General features: G+C 33.1%; 2 protein-coding genes and 1 long non-coding RNA gene across 3 annotated transcripts; 1 reads left to right on the top strand and 2 right to left on the bottom strand.

Annotated features, from left to right (window-relative positions):
- Nucleotides 1-3,604: 3,604 nt before the first annotated feature.
- Nucleotides 3,605-4,203, top strand: LOC143586488 (uncharacterized). The gene has a single exon (XM_077068029.1). The coding sequence runs from the start codon at nucleotides 3,706-3,708 to the stop codon at nucleotides 4,039-4,041; it is 336 nt and encodes a 111-aa protein (XP_076924144.1). The 5' UTR covers nucleotides 3,605-3,705; the 3' UTR covers nucleotides 4,042-4,203.
- A 10,206-nt stretch (nucleotides 4,204-14,409) lies between these two features.
- LOC143586487 (uncharacterized) lies at nucleotides 14,410-15,110 on the bottom strand. Its single transcript, XR_013144716.1, has 3 exons — nucleotides 14,977-15,110; nucleotides 14,793-14,894; nucleotides 14,410-14,701 (listed from the first exon to the last, which is right to left on the bottom strand). It is a non-coding gene; the product is annotated as an uncharacterized LOC143586487 (long non-coding RNA).
- A 471-nt stretch (nucleotides 15,111-15,581) lies between these two features.
- On the bottom strand, nucleotides 15,582-17,352 carry LOC143586486 (uncharacterized). Its single transcript, XM_077068028.1, has 2 exons — nucleotides 17,142-17,352; nucleotides 15,582-16,290 (listed from the first exon to the last, which is right to left on the bottom strand). Exons 1-2 carry the CDS (start codon nucleotides 17,334-17,336, stop codon nucleotides 15,898-15,900), a joined length of 588 nt encoding a protein of 195 aa, XP_076924143.1. The 5' UTR covers nucleotides 17,337-17,352; the 3' UTR covers nucleotides 15,582-15,897.
- Nucleotides 17,353-17,470: the final 118 nt, after the last annotated feature.

Genomic DNA, 17,470 nt, shown 5'->3' with positions numbered 1-17,470 from the left:
AGACTAATATTCAAATTTGAAATTTGGAGTCTAATATGTGAAATTGATAGCTGAAAGTTAACAGACCACACCAAACAAGGTTTTATTGAGATTCGAAGTCACAAACATAACCATATGCAAGATATATATGTAACGAGACCATAGATGGTGTGTGCTGGCATGCACCTATATGTGGCCAATGTACTAGTGCTAAATGGAGATCTACTGCTCTCAAACTACCGTCATGATTGGTATCGGCGCATCGCACCATTGTATCATGCAATGACATACTTATGATTTGCTCTACAAGTAAGAACATGTTTAGTAATAGAGTATTGAAAACACTAAGGTAGTTTTACTTATAACTAAGGTCATACATATAAGGGTAACTGACTAACTTCAAAAGTCTTGCCATCTTAGTGTCTTATATTAGCTTAATTTCCAATTAAGTTTCACCCTTTATATGGTTTAGTTTATTATGTAACTAGGTTAAAAATTCGTGTAGCGTGTACACGCATTGGACAACAATAATGATTAATTAACAAAAATCTTTGATTATTGACATTAAATAATCGTCCATACAATAATCCACAATAGAGAATTACAACGTTTTTTTTCATAAATTTCTAAATACGTTTTGTATACAACATTTGTTTTTTTTCTCATTATACCATCTTTATCCATATTAAAGTTTAAATCCGTTTCTACTTTTAACCCTGGACAATGTAATACAACTATCCATACATTATTTGAAAAATCTAATTAACTTTACACAAACTTTTATACATATTATACAGACAGTTAGTAAGCAACTTGCACATATAATTGGGCCACCTATCATAACTATACGTTAATTAATCTTAGTTGAGTTGGTAACTCACTGTATATTTTATATAAAAAAATTCAGTTTAATCTGCATTCCATATTTTACCCGGTGAGTTATTCATTTTCATCGTCAAAGATTGAAAATGATAATAGCAACTAAATATGTTGCTTTATTGGTATAATAAGATTCTATATTTCTATTAACTACATAACACCATATTGCTGTTCAAAGTCTATTTATCCTTGGAGTTTGGTTTAGGTGATTGTACTGTAATTTCAATTATTATATTCGTAACACAACTTGTATTATGTATTAATGTTATAATTTGAACAAACAGAGTTTCTAACATAAATACTCCATTTATATAATTACAGAAACTATAAATCAGGTTGTTATTGAACAATTAAAGTTATAAAAATATGATCATCCAAATATGCAACTTATTTAACAAAATTAATTAAATAAAACTTATTTAAATCAGATGAAAAAGATTTGACATTAATTGGCCACGCAAATGTAGTGTCTAGATCTCGAAATTCTTTCACAACATATAAAACAAGCTTCAAAATCGTTGTGTAGGCTTGTAAAAACTCATATGTTGAAGGTTACATGATTGTTTGGTGGTCCTTAGTTGTGTCATTGTTGCAGGAGTGGGTTGTGCCTACAACGTTTCCCTCTCTCTCCTCCATATTGTGTTGATTGAGCTTTGCATGCAAATCTTACAACCTTTTCACTAGCTAAATAGTACTTTGATTGCATGGGACGGTAAATGAAACGAATGCTCGGCAAACTATTTGTGTTTTTGTAGGAAGATCGTTTGTGTTTGTTCATTAAATGATCAATGAACTGACATGAAAAGGAATTTCGTTCGGCTAATTAAAGGGATGAACATGAATAGATTCACATTCGTTCAATTGTGTTTGTAAACTATTAGGTATCAATCAGAGCAACGAGCTAGGCTGTAGAATAATGCCACTCACACACACAAACAAAATGGTAAAAAAACAAGAACATGTGATTTACATAGTTCGGTTAAGGCATCATACATCCACGTGATGTCACTAGGCCGGGTTTCTTTATTACAATTAAAATTATATTATACGATATAAATAGACAATGATTAGAGTTTCTTAGTCCCTGTAAAACATCTAATGAGACTAAATAAAACAAGCATAAAGGCTATGTGTTCGTTTGTGTTTGGTCATTTATTTTCGCTTCGTTCATTCGTTGTTTGTTAATATCCATTTGTTTGTGTTCATTGATGTTCGTTTGTTTATTGTTTATGTTTGATCATTAAAATTTTTATGTATTTTATCATTCTTAAACTTTTTTACATATCATGTCAAATATTTAATGATAATTGTGTCTATTACTTAACTTTATATTTATTTTGGTTGATTATGATAATACTTGAGTTTAAAAATGTTCATTATCATTTATAAAAATCGCATATTTTCGTCTGTGTTTTTTTATGAAATTAAAAGACAAACACAATAAATAATGAACGCAACCATTTTCATAACAAGCAAACATGAAAAAGAAGATCTTTTCGGTTGTGCATTTGTGAACTGCTTGTTTGTTCGATAAACACTTAACAAACGAAATGAGTAATGTCTTGTTCCGTTCAATTCAATTCATTCATAGCCCTAGCCTTGAGTGTATGGAAAACGGTGTGTTTTTACAATTTACTTAAAATGATAAATAAATTTTATAAAAAATTGTTTTTATAAAAATTTTCCCCTCATAATATCGATAGTATTTTCTATTACATTTCATTTTTTAAATACAACAAAATCTTGATTGATTACTAATTTATTACTATTCAATAAATATGATTTTCATTAATTTTATTTAACAATAAAGGTCTGGACGGTTGGACATCCAGAATCACCCCGAAAAATAAGTCACTTCTATGTCTGAAGAATAAATTGTGATGATCTATCCCACCCACCTAGGAGGAACCCGACAAACACTGGGGAAAACTCATTGGCTCAAATTTCAATCTAGAGCAAATTGTTTCAGAAACTCGAACTCATGACATCTAGTAATAAAAACCATGGGGCTAGTGAGCTATTATTGGACTAATTGGCTGTTTAACTGTTTTTAATAGTAGAACCGATAAATATAGTTTCACTTTTTAACATGATAAACTTATTGTTATCATTATGAATTTAAATTTAGTTGTATATATTAATACTATCTTAAATTTAAGTTGAACATTAATTTTAAAAATTCAAATTTTCATAATAATCATCATGAAGCACATTTTTACCCATATGTCTCGCATCCGGTGATTGCAAGTTTTGATTTCCATGTCTATCAAACCATGTTGACTATGAAATATGAACAACGTGTAGACGTGGTGCCCGGGATGTAGACTTTCGTACACAACAAAATCAACCAAGAAAGTGATATACATGATCACGACGGTTAGATATATACATAGCAACAAAATATATCACAATTTTAATTTTTTTCTACATATTTCAACATAATCAATAATATAAAAGTCAAATATGTCCACCATCAAATCCTATTTTCACAACAAGATTGCCTTTATAGTTTATCCCATTAAAATATTCCCCAAAATATTCAAAACTTAAATAAAATTTAAACCGATATTCTCATGGGACACGTGTACGTTGATCAATACACCAAAACATAAACCAACGGCCAGGATTACATCTTTATGAGTTGTCACTAATGATTAAACCATAACACCCTGGAATCGACCTGTATAGATATATATATATATATTGCTGCTATATATATATATATATATCATATCATAACCCTATTCCAAAACTCACCGTCTCACACGCTCTCTCTCTAAAGTCACTTTCTCTCTCTACAATATTATTATTAACCTTAAACACACCGAGAGAGACCAAACAACAACAATGGCAACTTCATCTTCAACTTTCATCATCGTACTTCTACTCGCTATAGCCGTCGGATCTGCTGTCTCTCAGTCACCCACCGTGTCACCCACCGCCGCACCCACCGTGTCTCCGACAGCCACTCCCACAGCATCTCCGACGGAATCTCCGTTGGCATCTCCACCTGCTCCACCAACCGCTGACACTCCGGCTGGTGCTCCTGGTGCTCTGCCGCCGTCTATTGCTTCTACTCCGACTGGGTCTCCGGCTGCTTCACCTAACGCTGCTGGGTTGACCCGGGTGGTGTCTGTCGGGTCGGTTTTCGGTGCTGTGGTTGCTGCTGGGTTGTTGATGTAGAGATCTGAGAGATTTGTGGGTGTTTTGTTTTGTTTTGTTCGTTTTGTGATTTGTTGGATTCTATTCAATTTTTATAGTTGTTGATTTTAGGGTTTATTATGATTATGATTATGATGTGATTGTTATATTTGACGATGATGATGATACTTTATCTTTATTATTTGTAATATAATCTTTCACCGTTTTATATATTTATATTATTATATTCACTAGGTTATAACCCGTGTACTACACGGGAACGAAACAGTTTAAAATTAAGAAAATTTTCTATAATTTAATACAAATTATATCTTTTAACACTGTTTCATTTACAATTACATACTAATTTCACTTGAGTAGGGAGACATGTCTTATCTAAAAAACCTATAAACTAATTTCACTATACTCATTCAAAATCACATGAAAGTAGTAGTTATTTACAACTCAGATATGTAAGAACTCGTGTAGTCATGTATCATAAGAGATGGTAATAGAATAAATACAACGAACATTGTGGGTATGGTTGTTTTAGTATTTATAAAAAGATTTCACATGATTAAAATAGCTTTGAATGACTTTAAAAGATTTTATTTTTATTTTTTTGATAAAGGTTAATAATTAAACTGAGTTTTTTATTTGGGTTTAAACCTATTGACTTTTATATTCATATTTCAATCCTAACTCATCAAACAACTAAAATCACTTTCAGTCTCAATCTACCATTCCAAAACTCATAAAACGATAACCCAATAATATTTAAAAAAAATTACAAAGAAGGTAACCATGCAATGACCAGAGCACAAAATTTCTTTTTACAAAGAAAGGGGGAAGTATAAGCACCGTTGGAATACATTCTGAGGTGCAAATAAGTTTTACGGCTTTTGTACTTCGTGTTCTCCAGTGCAGAAATTGAGTTTATTTGGTTTCAACGGTTTTGTGAGGCCTACTGCAAATTGAGTTGCCTACTAATTCTTAAGCAGACGGACACCAAGAGAATTCAGGTCATACATTGCCTGCAACAACAGATTGATGAATACATGGTTAATATTAATAAAAAATATACCATCAACTATAAAACATACAAATAATAGCCACTTTAACATATAAATATATATATATACCATTCAACATATAAATCCATAAATTAGTAGTACCTTAAGTATATTCTAAAACTGCACCGTGTGACCAGGAAAAAAGAGGAAGTTTCCCTTCTCTAAGATTTTGAAAACAGGTTCCAGAATCCGGCAATATTAAACCCCTTATTATTTTATAAATAGTAGCTCCAAGAGAGAAGATATCAACTTTGTCTAAGTGATCGTAGTTGGCATTCAAGATTTCTTGTCATGTATCTTGCATCACCTTAATCGATTGGTAAACTCCCATCAATAAGACCTGCACAACCAAAATCACCAAGCTTGTAAACATCATTATTCGCAACCAAAACCAAAGTTGCAAGAGGCAAGTAGCCTTGCAAACTCATTCAATTTCCAGAAAGTTACATCATTTCAATATTTAAAAACATAAGCTAAAACAATATAAAAAACCAAAAATATATATGCACGAGTTCTTGATGGAGCCTTTTATTTTGCTGAACAATATTCAGTGCATACAGAATAGCAAAACCATTAACTCATCACATAATTACTTATTTACCATACAACACATCATAACATGAAGCCACATAAGTGAGACCTATGTTCAAGACATAAGACTCTTATATACTTATATATATATATATATATATATATATATATATATATATATATATATAGACACACACACAATTTGCTATGAAGAAACATATTATACCGGATTCTTGAACTCAAAACACAAAAACATGAATATGGCCTAAATAGTAAATGAGTAAACTAAATATGTATATATGGATTACATATGAACATGTTTAATCGGAATGTTTAAATTAAATCTATAAATTGAATAGCCGAATCAGATTACATATGAATTAAATGGTTTTGCAAATAATGCCATCACATTTGGCGTATGTTTGACACTTAAATGGTTTTTTGATTATGACAACCAAGAACTTGAGAATATCTTTAATAACCAGAAGGCCTAATTCCTCCAAGTGCAGTATCTAAAGAAACTTTTCCAACTAAAATGGCAACCCGGTTCAAATTAAAAGGTCTCATAATTTGATAACTGTATAAAATAAAGAAATACATAAGAACGATAGCCACAAAACAAATAACTGCCTAAATTTTGATACAGAAATCCAGGTTTCAGAAAATGACCCTACAGTAAGGTTGTATCATATTCATAATTATCATATATATTATAATTACTCTATTAGTCTACTATTTAATTATTTGTTTATGTTATAGTAGGTTGTAAAAGAACTAAATAAGAACGACAGTCACAAAACAAAAACTAATTGCATAATGAATTTGGATTAAAAATAGAATGAAATGCTTGGATCTAGATTGGGCTAACGGACTACGTCAGCTATGTAATTTTGATTCAGTTGTTTTTTTTCTGTTCCTGTTAGCTTCTACTTAGCAGGGACTGTGTTTTAATGTTTTAATAAAAGTCTGCAGTATTAATTTTTTTTTCTTTTTCATTATGAACTCTCATAGCATAACGTTGCCTCATTAGACGCTTAATAGGTATACAATTTCACCGAATTTGATGCTAAATTGTAATAGTAATCAACATGACCAAAGAAAAATTAAATACAATTGTAATTAACAAACATATAAAAACGTTTTGATCAAGATAAAAAGATTGCATAACTACATAACAAAACAATATATAATATAACAAAACAACACTGAACAAAACAACACTGAAAACATAAAGCAAATAAACCCTAACCTAAATAAAGACGTTAGTATACAACCAATTAATGGAGAACATACCTTGTATAAGAGATTAAACGATATTAATTAATGATTTAAAGATATCCTGATCCGTTATTCAAAATTAGGGCTTTTTTCAGATTCGATAATTAAACTACATACCTTGTCGAGCCGCTCCAACGATGTTAATCTTGCTGAAATTGCTGAACCGTTCATCAATTAGGGTTTATAAGATAGTAAAGTGTTGATACTATGGTGTTCAATTAATGAAGAAACATACAACATACCTGGAACAAACATTCCATTGATGATGAATAAGATTGTTTATTAAACAGACTGAGAAGAGCGTTTGAGACTTGAGAGAGAATTTTTTTTTAAAGTAAATTAAAGAAAAAATTAGAAAATGCCACTTGGACAAATGCAATGCTGAGAATAATGCCATGTGGCAAATTATAATGAAGTTGTTAAAAAACCCACTATTTTATTACATAGGTAGATTATCTTGAATTGTTTGCAATGTACAAATAGTTGATGCATGAGTAATCTTTAAGGTACAAGTGTCTAATGCACTTTTTTAAGTTGATGTGTAAAATTTGATCAAATCTATTGCTCCCTAATTGTTGCAATGTACAAGTAGTTGATGTGTTACTAAAGTGTGTTTTTATTGTAATTTTTTTATTTGAAACAACGTATTTTTATTGTAATTTTTTTATTTGAAACGACGAAGTTCTTGTGTTTAAGTTTATTTAGGTTTATGTACTAATTTGAAAAAAATTTTAAAATTAATTCATTATTGTGTTTAAGTTTATTTAGGTTTATGTACTAATTTGAAATTTTTTTTAAAATTAATTCATTATTGTGTTTAAGTTTATTTAGGTTTATGTACTAATTTGAAAAAAAAATTAAAAGTAATTCTTGTGTTTAGGTTTCTGTACTAAGTCAACGTGAAACATGGTAAAAAAAACTTAAAATTAATTCTTGTGTTTAGGTTTTTGTACTGCCTAAATAATTTGGAGCATGGTATTTAAATATTTGGAGTTAATTTGTGTAATTTTGTTTAGTAATCTACAAGTTATTGTTGAATGGGTAAGTTTGTAAAGTACAAGTGATAATGCATGTAGCTTATGAGTTAAGAAAGTGATGTGTATGGGAAAATAGGAAGGAGGCGAAGATTGTCGTTTTATTAGAATTGGGATGTCGTTTGGGTTGGGATTTTTAGGGATGGCAAAAATCCCCGAATCCGACGGGGAAACCCGAAAACCGGCTTATTTCGGGTCGGGTCGGGTTTTGTTTTTTCGGTTTCGGGTCGGGTTTCGGAGATTGTTTCGGGGATTGTTTCGGGTTCGGGTTCGGGTTCGGGTTTGGGTTCAGGTACCCCCCCGCCCCGACCCGCCCCGATATAATATATATAAATATAAATATAAATAATATATATATATATATTAAAAACCTACATCCAGTTTCAATTTCATATCTGCATATTGCCCCGCCGCCCCCGATTGTGTGATTCACACTTCTCTCCGGCCGACGCGGCCGTGAATCCAGCTCTCCGGCAATCCAGCTCTCCGGCCCACTTCTCTCCGGCCGAAGCGGCCGTGAATCCAGCTCTCCGGCAATCCAGCTCTCCGGCCGACTTCTCTCCGGCCGACGCGGCCGTGAATCCAGCTCTGATCTGTTCTTCGGACGGAGGTAGATCTGATTTTCACACTTTGATTTTGTAATTGCAATTGTTAGATCTGATTTTGTTTATAGCCCACCCCAACTTGTTAGATCTGATTTGACACCAGGAACTTTAGTCTGCATATAACGATAATGTCATGTATGGTCTGTTAGATCTGATTTATGCATCAACTTGTTAGATCTGATCTGATTTTCACACTTTGATTTTGTAAGAACTTCCTTGGGGTTAAATTCACTAATTCAGTATATCGTTTAACCGAGGCTATGAGTGGTAAGAACTTCCTTGGGGTTAAATTCACTAATTCAGTAACTTCCTCACAATCACCCTGTGCTTCAGAACAGAAGCAAGAGATTTGAACTTGGCCCTTACCCCCATTGAGTTCCTTTAATTCTTCTGCCTTCTTGTTTAAACTTGAGAAAGCAGAGAAACCAGTGTCATAAATCATTTAAAGCCTGAAAATACTTTGTCAGATTCATTTTTTATTTAAGAGAAACAACCGTTAGAAATTGTACAAAGATCCTTAACTTCAATTGAGGAATTACATCAATAACAACTCATGATGGAAGTTTTTAATAACAATTATGTGTTAGCTACAATGCAGGATAAAGCTACAGCCACTGGACTGGATCTGGATCAAGATAAACTTCATAGTTACATTGCCTAGCACTAGTTTTGTAACTGATATCATTGTGTAATTTAGAGATAACTTTATAACAACGATCAATTATATCTCCTTGCACGTAGGATTACTTGTATAGATACAGATCCTTGCAACGGATGGTCATGAAAGAGTTTTGATATATTATTTCGGTAGTGTGAATGTGTACTGGCTTGCTTTTAAGAGTTTTGATATATTTTTTTACAAAGTGTTTGAACAGGAGTTGGGCTATGAAAATTCGTTTGTAGTGGGTTGATGTAATTGATATTACACAATGATTTAATTGGTTTATTTCAAACTTCTTCTTTGTAGGTTTTTACAACTATATGGCATCACAAGGTGATAAATTTGCTTCAGACACTTGTACTCCTACTCCCGTTGCTTCAAACACTCCTACTTATTCTACTCCTCAAGGAAGCAGTGAAGGGGTACATGATTCTAATGAACCACCACCAACTAACTTTACTACCCACGATGAGTCTAACCTTGATGATACTTTTGAAGATGGTCAAAATGTCGGTGGTAAAAGGAAAAGATCTGCCGTGTGGAACCATTTTAAATTAATGAAAGTGAACGGTGAAGATAAGGCGGAATGTAACTATTGTAAGAAAAAGCTAGGAGGTTCAAGCAAAAACGGCACATCGCATTTACGAGATCATTTTGAACGTTGTCCAAGACGAACTGTTAAAGATATACGACAAAGCATCTTGATTATGGAGCAAAAGAAAGTTGATGGTAGTTCATCATATCTCTCCAACTACACGTTTAATCCAGACAACTCAAGGAGAGATCTCGCGGAGATGATTATTGTGCACGAGTATCCTCTTACAATGGTGGACCATCATGGTTTTAGAAAGCTTGTTCAAGGTCTTCAACCTTTGTTTAAGGTTCCGAGTCGAAATACCATCAAGAGCGAAATTTTAAAAATTTATGAATATGAAAGGGTGAAAACTAAGAAACTATTAGGGAGGATCACAAGTAGAGTGGCAATAACTACTGATATGTGGACAGCTAACCATCAAAGAAAAGGGTTTATGGCCGTCACTGCACACTTTATAGATGACTCTTGGAACTTGCAAAGCCGAATCATGAGGTAAAGCATATATATTGTACAAGTCTAATATAAAGTTAGTTTAAAACTTTAAATGTATTTTACACTTATATTGATGCATAAATTTTATATAGGTTTATTTATGTGCCTGCACCACATACAGCTGATGTTCTTGCAGATACGCTATATGATTGTCTATGTGATTGGAATATTGATAGAAAAGTGTCTACTCTTACCGTTGATAATTGTACCACAAATGATGCAATTATCAACAAGTTACTACAGAAGCTTCCATTGAGATCACTCATGAGGAAAGGAGAGTTGTTTCATATGCGTTGTTGCGCGCACATTCTCAATTTGATTGTTCAAGATGGTTTGTCTGTTATTGAGGATGGGATTGAAAGAATTAGAGATAATGTTTTATTTTGGTCTGCATCAGGAAAAAGAGAGCAAAAATTTGAGGAAGCAGCCAATCAACTTGAAATGGAATACACAAAGAAACTGATCGTTGATTGCAAGACTCGCTGGAACTCTACTTATTTGATGCTTAGTGTTGCTATACCTTATAGACATGTTTTCACGCGATTAAAGCAAAGAGAGTCCAGGTATACTAGTTTGCCTACGGACCTTGATTGGGACTTAGCAACTGAGATATGTAACAAGCTGCAACTATTCTATCGGGTAACTCTTTTGTTTTCTGGTAACAAGTATCCTACTGCTAATGTCTTTTTCCCTTTGATATGTGAGATTCGTTTTTCTATGCGGGAGTGGACTAAGTCTTCTATTGTTGACATTAGTCTAATGGCGTATAAAATGATTATCAAGTTTGATAAATATTGGTCTGTAATTCATGGGATTATGGGGATGGCTGCGGTTTTAGATCCACGTTACAAGCTAAAATACGTAGAGTTGCTTATGCCTGCCTTATACGGTGAAGAAATGGCAAAGGAAGAGTTTAAATCTCTTGAGGATTTTGTCCGAGCTTTTTTTAAAGAATATGAATCTACCAACTCACGTGGTAAAAACTACTATGAAGGTATAATCATATTAATATTTAATGAGTATAAATATAAATTGCTAATATTTGATTTATCTTGATTCACATTAATTTATAGGTGGTGGTTCTAGTTCATCTTTATTCAGTTCGGGGTTGTCAGAGTGTTCTTCTGGTGGATTCCAAAAATTCCTATCTGACATTAAATCGAAAGCTAAGGTGAATGATGACTTGAATGATATGGCGGAGTTAGATAACTACTTGAAAGAAAATCTTTTGCCTGATGAAGTAGAACTGGATTTGTTGCTTTGGTGGAAGACAAATGGAGGTAAGTATCCGACACTTCAAAGGATGGCAAAAGATGTATTGGCAATTCCAGTTTCCACCGTTGCCTCTGAATCTGCGTTCAGTACAAGTGGAAGATTAATAAGTCCTCACCGAAGTCGACTTCACCCAAAAACTTTGGAGGCTTTAATGTGTGCTCAAAGTTGGTTGTTGAATGAGATTCGAGGTAACGCTATATTGAATATTACATTATTACTCATGTTATTTATCTTCATAATCATGAATATATGTTTATGTTATTACTATTAAATATAGAAACTTGTTCGGAAGAGACCGAGGCATATTGCCGCACCATTGAATATGAAATGGATGTGGAAGAGGTAATAATATTTATAAAATTTACTATTTTTGTAACATAGCTTTTATTCTTTTAACTTGGTTGATTTATTGATAAATATTCTTAATGTAGGTAGGTACTAAAGAAAGTGGCACGACGACTTTGGATGATTTGGTTTGATTTGGTATTTAGATTTGGTCGCAAGTTTGTAGTTTGTGTATTTGGCATGATTTTTCGGCCATGTAGACTTGGTTTTATTTCCTTTGTAACACATTGTTTCAGCTTTCATGTGTGTGATGCAGAAGTTTATTTCGATAAATGTTCAGTTATGTGATGAACCAATTTCGGGTCGGGTCGGATCGGTTTCGGGTTTTCGGGTTCGGGGACGGGGCGGGTCGGGGGGGTACAAAAAACCAAACGGGGAATCCCCGAATTAAACCTGACGGGTAATGGGGCGGGTACGGGGATGGTTTTTGGTTTCGGGTTCGGGTTCGGGTTAAGCAAAACCCGCCCCAAACCCGCCCCGTTGCCATTCCTAGAGATTTTGTTAAAAGTTGTGAACAGGTGGCCATGTGCGAATGCATCTTTAATGAAGTGTAGCATGTTACCTTTCATGATGTGTTTGGTTTCTTTATTCGAGGTTGTTTGTGTTGAGGTGGGACCAGTGACAGAGGTTGTTACAAGACAGAAGTGCATATGATTCCTTATGTTTTTTGTTTTTGTTTTGTTTATGATTTTTTTTAATGACATTTTAGATATTTAAAATATATATATTTGTTGAACCTGCCTGAATTAGCGCTAGAATGGGTAATTAACTGCAAAAAAGTTAAATTAATAAAGTTCTAATTAATTGAACGTTATTGGGGATACGAAGGTTGAAGATGTGTCCATAGTTGTGTCTGGTTCTGAAAATATTCTAGAGAGAGAAAATGGTTTTAGAGTTGGAAGAGTTACGGTGCCAAGTTTATGAATACAGAGTTAAATATTTGGATGGGTAAGATTCTTTTTCTTTTCCTTTTTAAAGTTAAATGTCACCTATTTTATTTTATGTTTTAACTGAGATTAGAATCCATACTTCTTAAGATGTGATCAGTTTTTCTTTCATAAGGGGTATTGAATAGTTATAGTTAAATGATTTGTGTGTGATAAGGTAACCATGAAACCTTTATCAATATACCATACTTCTCGCATTTTTCATTGGCCATAATTCATGAACTTAGTTATATACATGTTACTAGACCAAACTAGTGATTTGAGAGGTAAAACTCTAATAATTGAAAAAAAGTTTTCACATATCTTTCTGTCATCCGATATATTTTATATGTTTTATGGATTTGAGAGGTAAAACTCTAAAAACTGGTCGTATATATATATTTAAAAACAATTTGTTTTAAAAAAAGTCTAATACACTATTGATTCTAGGGGTGTTCTTCGGGTTATTTATTCGGGTTTCGGTTTGTTTGGGTCGGGTTGTTCGGGTTTGAGCTCAAAACAAATTGGCCCAAGAACTGACCCAAATAAGTTCGGTTTGTTCGGGTTTCAGGTTAAACGGGTCGGGTTAATTCGGGTCGGGTTTCGGGTTTAACAAATTAAAAAAATTTATCCACCTTTCACGATATAAAAAAAATCATATTCTAAGCCGTTATAAACTGTAATATACAACCATATTCAATAATGAATTATAATATTTAGCAAAACCTGAAATTTATCATACAAGCATGCATTAGACGGGATGAAGTGTTGTAGCATGTGGATTAATACTTGTGTAGATTGAAGAAACATGCCCAATACATATTGGTTTAAATACTATACTATTTAAAAAACACACCCCTAATTGATTCCATTTTCATAGAACGATACATGTTACAATGGCGCGTTCAAATTTTCATGGTAATAGGTATAAATTCTTCTGCGTTTTTATGGTATTAGGTATAGATATATCTTTTTCATGGTATCGCATCTAACTTTTATGGTATTATGCATAAATTGTTCGATTAGAACGGCACATTTGGCCCATTATAAGGGTTTGTTCAAAACCATCAAATGACGCATCACTTCCTACATCCTTCTTACAATTTGTATATTTTTAATTTGTATATTTTTAATTCTCTTTGTTCTATGTTTTAAATGGTCGAACATAGAAAAGAACAGTGTAAAAGTCATCTGACACTCGCACACTTGTGGTATAATTATGCATCATATGGTTATAATGTATAATAATAACTCAACTATGTATACAATTATATTATGCGAAGGTATACATAAGGAACAGTTAAATATTAAGTTATACATAATTATTCACAGAACATTAGCATTTAGTAAAAGTCAATTCTAAATGACATACGTACCAAAATGTCTGATTTTATGGTATTTATTATTGAATAAAATGAAGCATTTAAAAATCACTTGCATATAGAAAATTTTTTGAAACTAGATGTAACATAAAAATCAATAATTATGATGGTCAACCCTCTTCATATAAGCTATTAATTTGCCTTCATCTAATAAAAACCAATTTAAGTAGAGAATCGCAATATCGCGTAAGAACTAACCATTCGTATATAAGTCCATAACCAATGCTGTCTGTAATATCTCATGCTAGTTTCATACCTTTGTCGAAATTTTCGAAAGTACTTGAAGAACATTGCTTCTGTAGTCCAACCTATGTTCTAAAAGATCATTTGACCTTGACTTCTAACAAGATTCAGTAACACAAAAAGAAGAATCTAAGTCTTATATAAGGTTGCAGCTGTTATGTGTTATGTAGCATTGCGACCACACACTCCTAGGTAAACCAGCAGTGTCACTGAAGTCGTTCTCCTTCTCAACCGGGCTTATACTAGATTTCGATTTACAACTCTGCACAAATACAAGAAATATATCATATGAACCCGTTTTGACCCGAATCCAGATGACCCGTCAACCCGTCCATTTTGTTATGATTAATTACCTTGATGGATCCACTGCTACGGCTTCCATCTGAATCAAGAAGGTTTGCCAATCTTATGTTTTCCTTATCTAGAATGTTGTTTTCATCACACAAAACTGTAACCTAACGACGTCAAACAATGCAAATATAAAATATTATGTAATAACAAATTGAAATTGAAAAAACACGATTTGATTTAACAAACCTCCTCTTCTGCTTTGATGAGATTCATCCTTAAAATCTCTTTATCTTTCTGCAGATTGTTGATTTCAGAAGCCAGAGCCAAAAGATTGTGTGTTGACGGGTTTAAACTACATTAACATATGTCGAATATTAGTATTCAAAGTTCAAACTAGCAACCAAAAGTAACTTTTTATTAATCGTTGAACCACAACATAACACACTTATTCTTGTCAAAGGACATAACGTGTTTTCAACTCAGTTTTCTAAACACGTTAACGGGTTGTCTAAGTGTTAAACGGGCTAGAGAGTTGTCATAAATGAGTTAAACGGGCTGAGCTTTTTAACTAACCGAGTTAAATATATAAATTCTGACACAACCCGTTTAATTAAATAAATTAAGCAGGTCAATCCAAACAACACGCATTTTATTAAACGGTCAAACATGTCAATCCAAACAAGACCCGTTTATATAGACGGGTTAAACATGCCAATCCAAACAAAACCCGTTTAATTAGACTGGTTAAGCAGGTCATCCAAGCATGATCCATTTAGTTAAACGGGTTAGACATGTAAAACCGAAACACAACCCGTTTATTAAATGGTTTAAATATGTCAATCCAAAAAGGCCCATTTAACTAAATGGGTTATAACCCGTGAATCCAAACAAGGTTTGTTTGACTAAATGGGTTAAACAAGTCAATCTATACAAACACAAGGCCCGTTTAACTAAACAGTAAAAACAAGTTAACCCAAAACACAACCCGTTTATTAAATAAGTTAGATATTACAACCCAAAACCTTATTATTTCCGTTTCATTTCATAAATTGCGTCCTTAGTTTTTTAAACACAGTTTTGAGTATACCTTTTAGAAACCATTACTACGATTATTAATATTATCCACGAGATCAATAACTAAAAAGAAAACTAACTTGTCCCGAATCTTTAGCATCTTTTCACACACATCAACTTCACTACACGCCTCCAAAAACGAGTATGACGCTGATGCAACTTCATCGATGTTGACCAAAGACGAAACCAATGATCAATAAGAAAGTTTTCATTACATTCTCCCTCTGACACTTGCATAAAAGACTCCAATTCTTCTAACAATTTGATTATTTCATCCTCCAAATAATCTTCACGCGCCTCAGCCTCTTTTGCCCGTTCATAAGCCTCATTTCCTAAATCCATCAAATCTTCTATATGGTGTTCATACAGTGTAAACTCATTGTCCCATTTTGCATATTGAGTCAACAAGTCATCCCGGTCAACGGTCAATTGCTGATTCTCTTCTGCAAACTTCTTTTTAGCTTTTGCATTCATACTTAATTCAGCCTAATGCAAGTAAACATCATATTATCATATCACAATAATCATCATCATTTATTGCCCAAATTGCAAAAACAGAATTAGGGTTTAATGTATGAATGTTAAACAGAACGCGTTCGCGGGGCGGGTCCATCCCGATATGAATCTGAAAATTTACACACTAACCCAAACCCAAGAATCTTGTCATACACGTGAACCCGAACACGAAACGCATAATCGTGGGTTAACCCGAGGGCGGGTCCAGCCCGATATGAATCCGAAAATTTAATACTAACCTGAACCCAAGAATCTTGTCAGACATGTGAACCCGAACACGAAACACATAATCATGGGTTAACCCGATGGCGGGTCCAGCCCAATATGAATCCGAAAATTTAATTCTAACCCGAACTCAAGAATCTTGTTAGACACGTGAACCAGAACACGAAACGCATAATCGTTGGTTAACCCGAACAAGACCCGTTTATCCGAAAGTTTTTTATTTTTTTATTTCTTTCAAATATTGTTACTTTATTTACATTATTAAAGCAAAAAAAAAAGACACGAATTTATATAAAAATAATGACATTTTAATCATAAAATCTTGTCAATTTCTTTTTTTAGTTTTTTTTTTTATTTTTTACATAAAATACCTAAATTATTGCATAAAATGTACTATAAAAAAACAAAAACAAATGGATTAAATGAGTCAGCCCGCAAACCCGTTGGGTTTGACCCAAACACGACTTGTTTATACACATTCATATCAACAAACCCTGAACAAGTGTATGATCACATGGAATTAATAAGTTTGAATACAAATTCATACACAACCAATAAGCCCTTGTAATAATATTAATAAAGAGGAAACCACTAACCCTAACACACTCGAAGGTTCTATCTTTCTCGTTCAATTTGGATTTAAAAAGAAAGCATTGATGGCGAATATGCCTTTGTGTTTCTTCTGACGATTGAATGTTTGATTCCAGAGTTCGTGGAGATGATACCGAAACACCAAGCAGATGCTCTAGCGATTCACGTAATTGATCATCGGTTTGTTGCAGATGATCCATAATTGCCTGTTAATATGTGATTGTGTGCATAAAGAATCTTGAAATCGATAGATTTAGCGTAAAATCATGCACCAAAGATGAGGGTTTTGGGGGAGAGCGTTATAATTTCAAAAGGTCAGGTGGCTCGTAGCTAA

Source organism: Bidens hawaiensis, unplaced genomic scaffold (genome assembly GCF_021521415.1).
Source record: "Bidens hawaiensis isolate Kalapana, Puna unplaced genomic scaffold, B.hawaiensis_p1.1 tig00034679_1, whole genome shotgun sequence".
Taxonomy (NCBI): Eukaryota; Viridiplantae; Streptophyta; class Magnoliopsida; order Asterales; family Asteraceae; genus Bidens; species Bidens hawaiensis.
The sequence above is the reverse complement of the archived record's forward strand: the minus strand, read 5'-3'. Positions and strand labels throughout refer to the sequence as shown.

Excerpts from the sequence above, each read along its gene's own strand:
- LOC143586486 (XM_077068028.1), bottom strand. The coding sequence starts at position 17,336 with ATGGATCATCTGCAACAAACCGATGATCAATTACGTGAATCGCTAGAG. Across the intron at positions 16,291-17,141 it reads GAACCTTCGAGTGTGTTAGG|GCTGAATTAAGTATGAATGC; the intron begins GTTAGTGGTTTC and ends TACTTGCATTAG.
- LOC143586488 (XM_077068029.1), top strand. The coding sequence starts at position 3,706 with ATGGCAACTTCATCTTCAACTTTCATCATCGTACTTCTACTCGCTATA.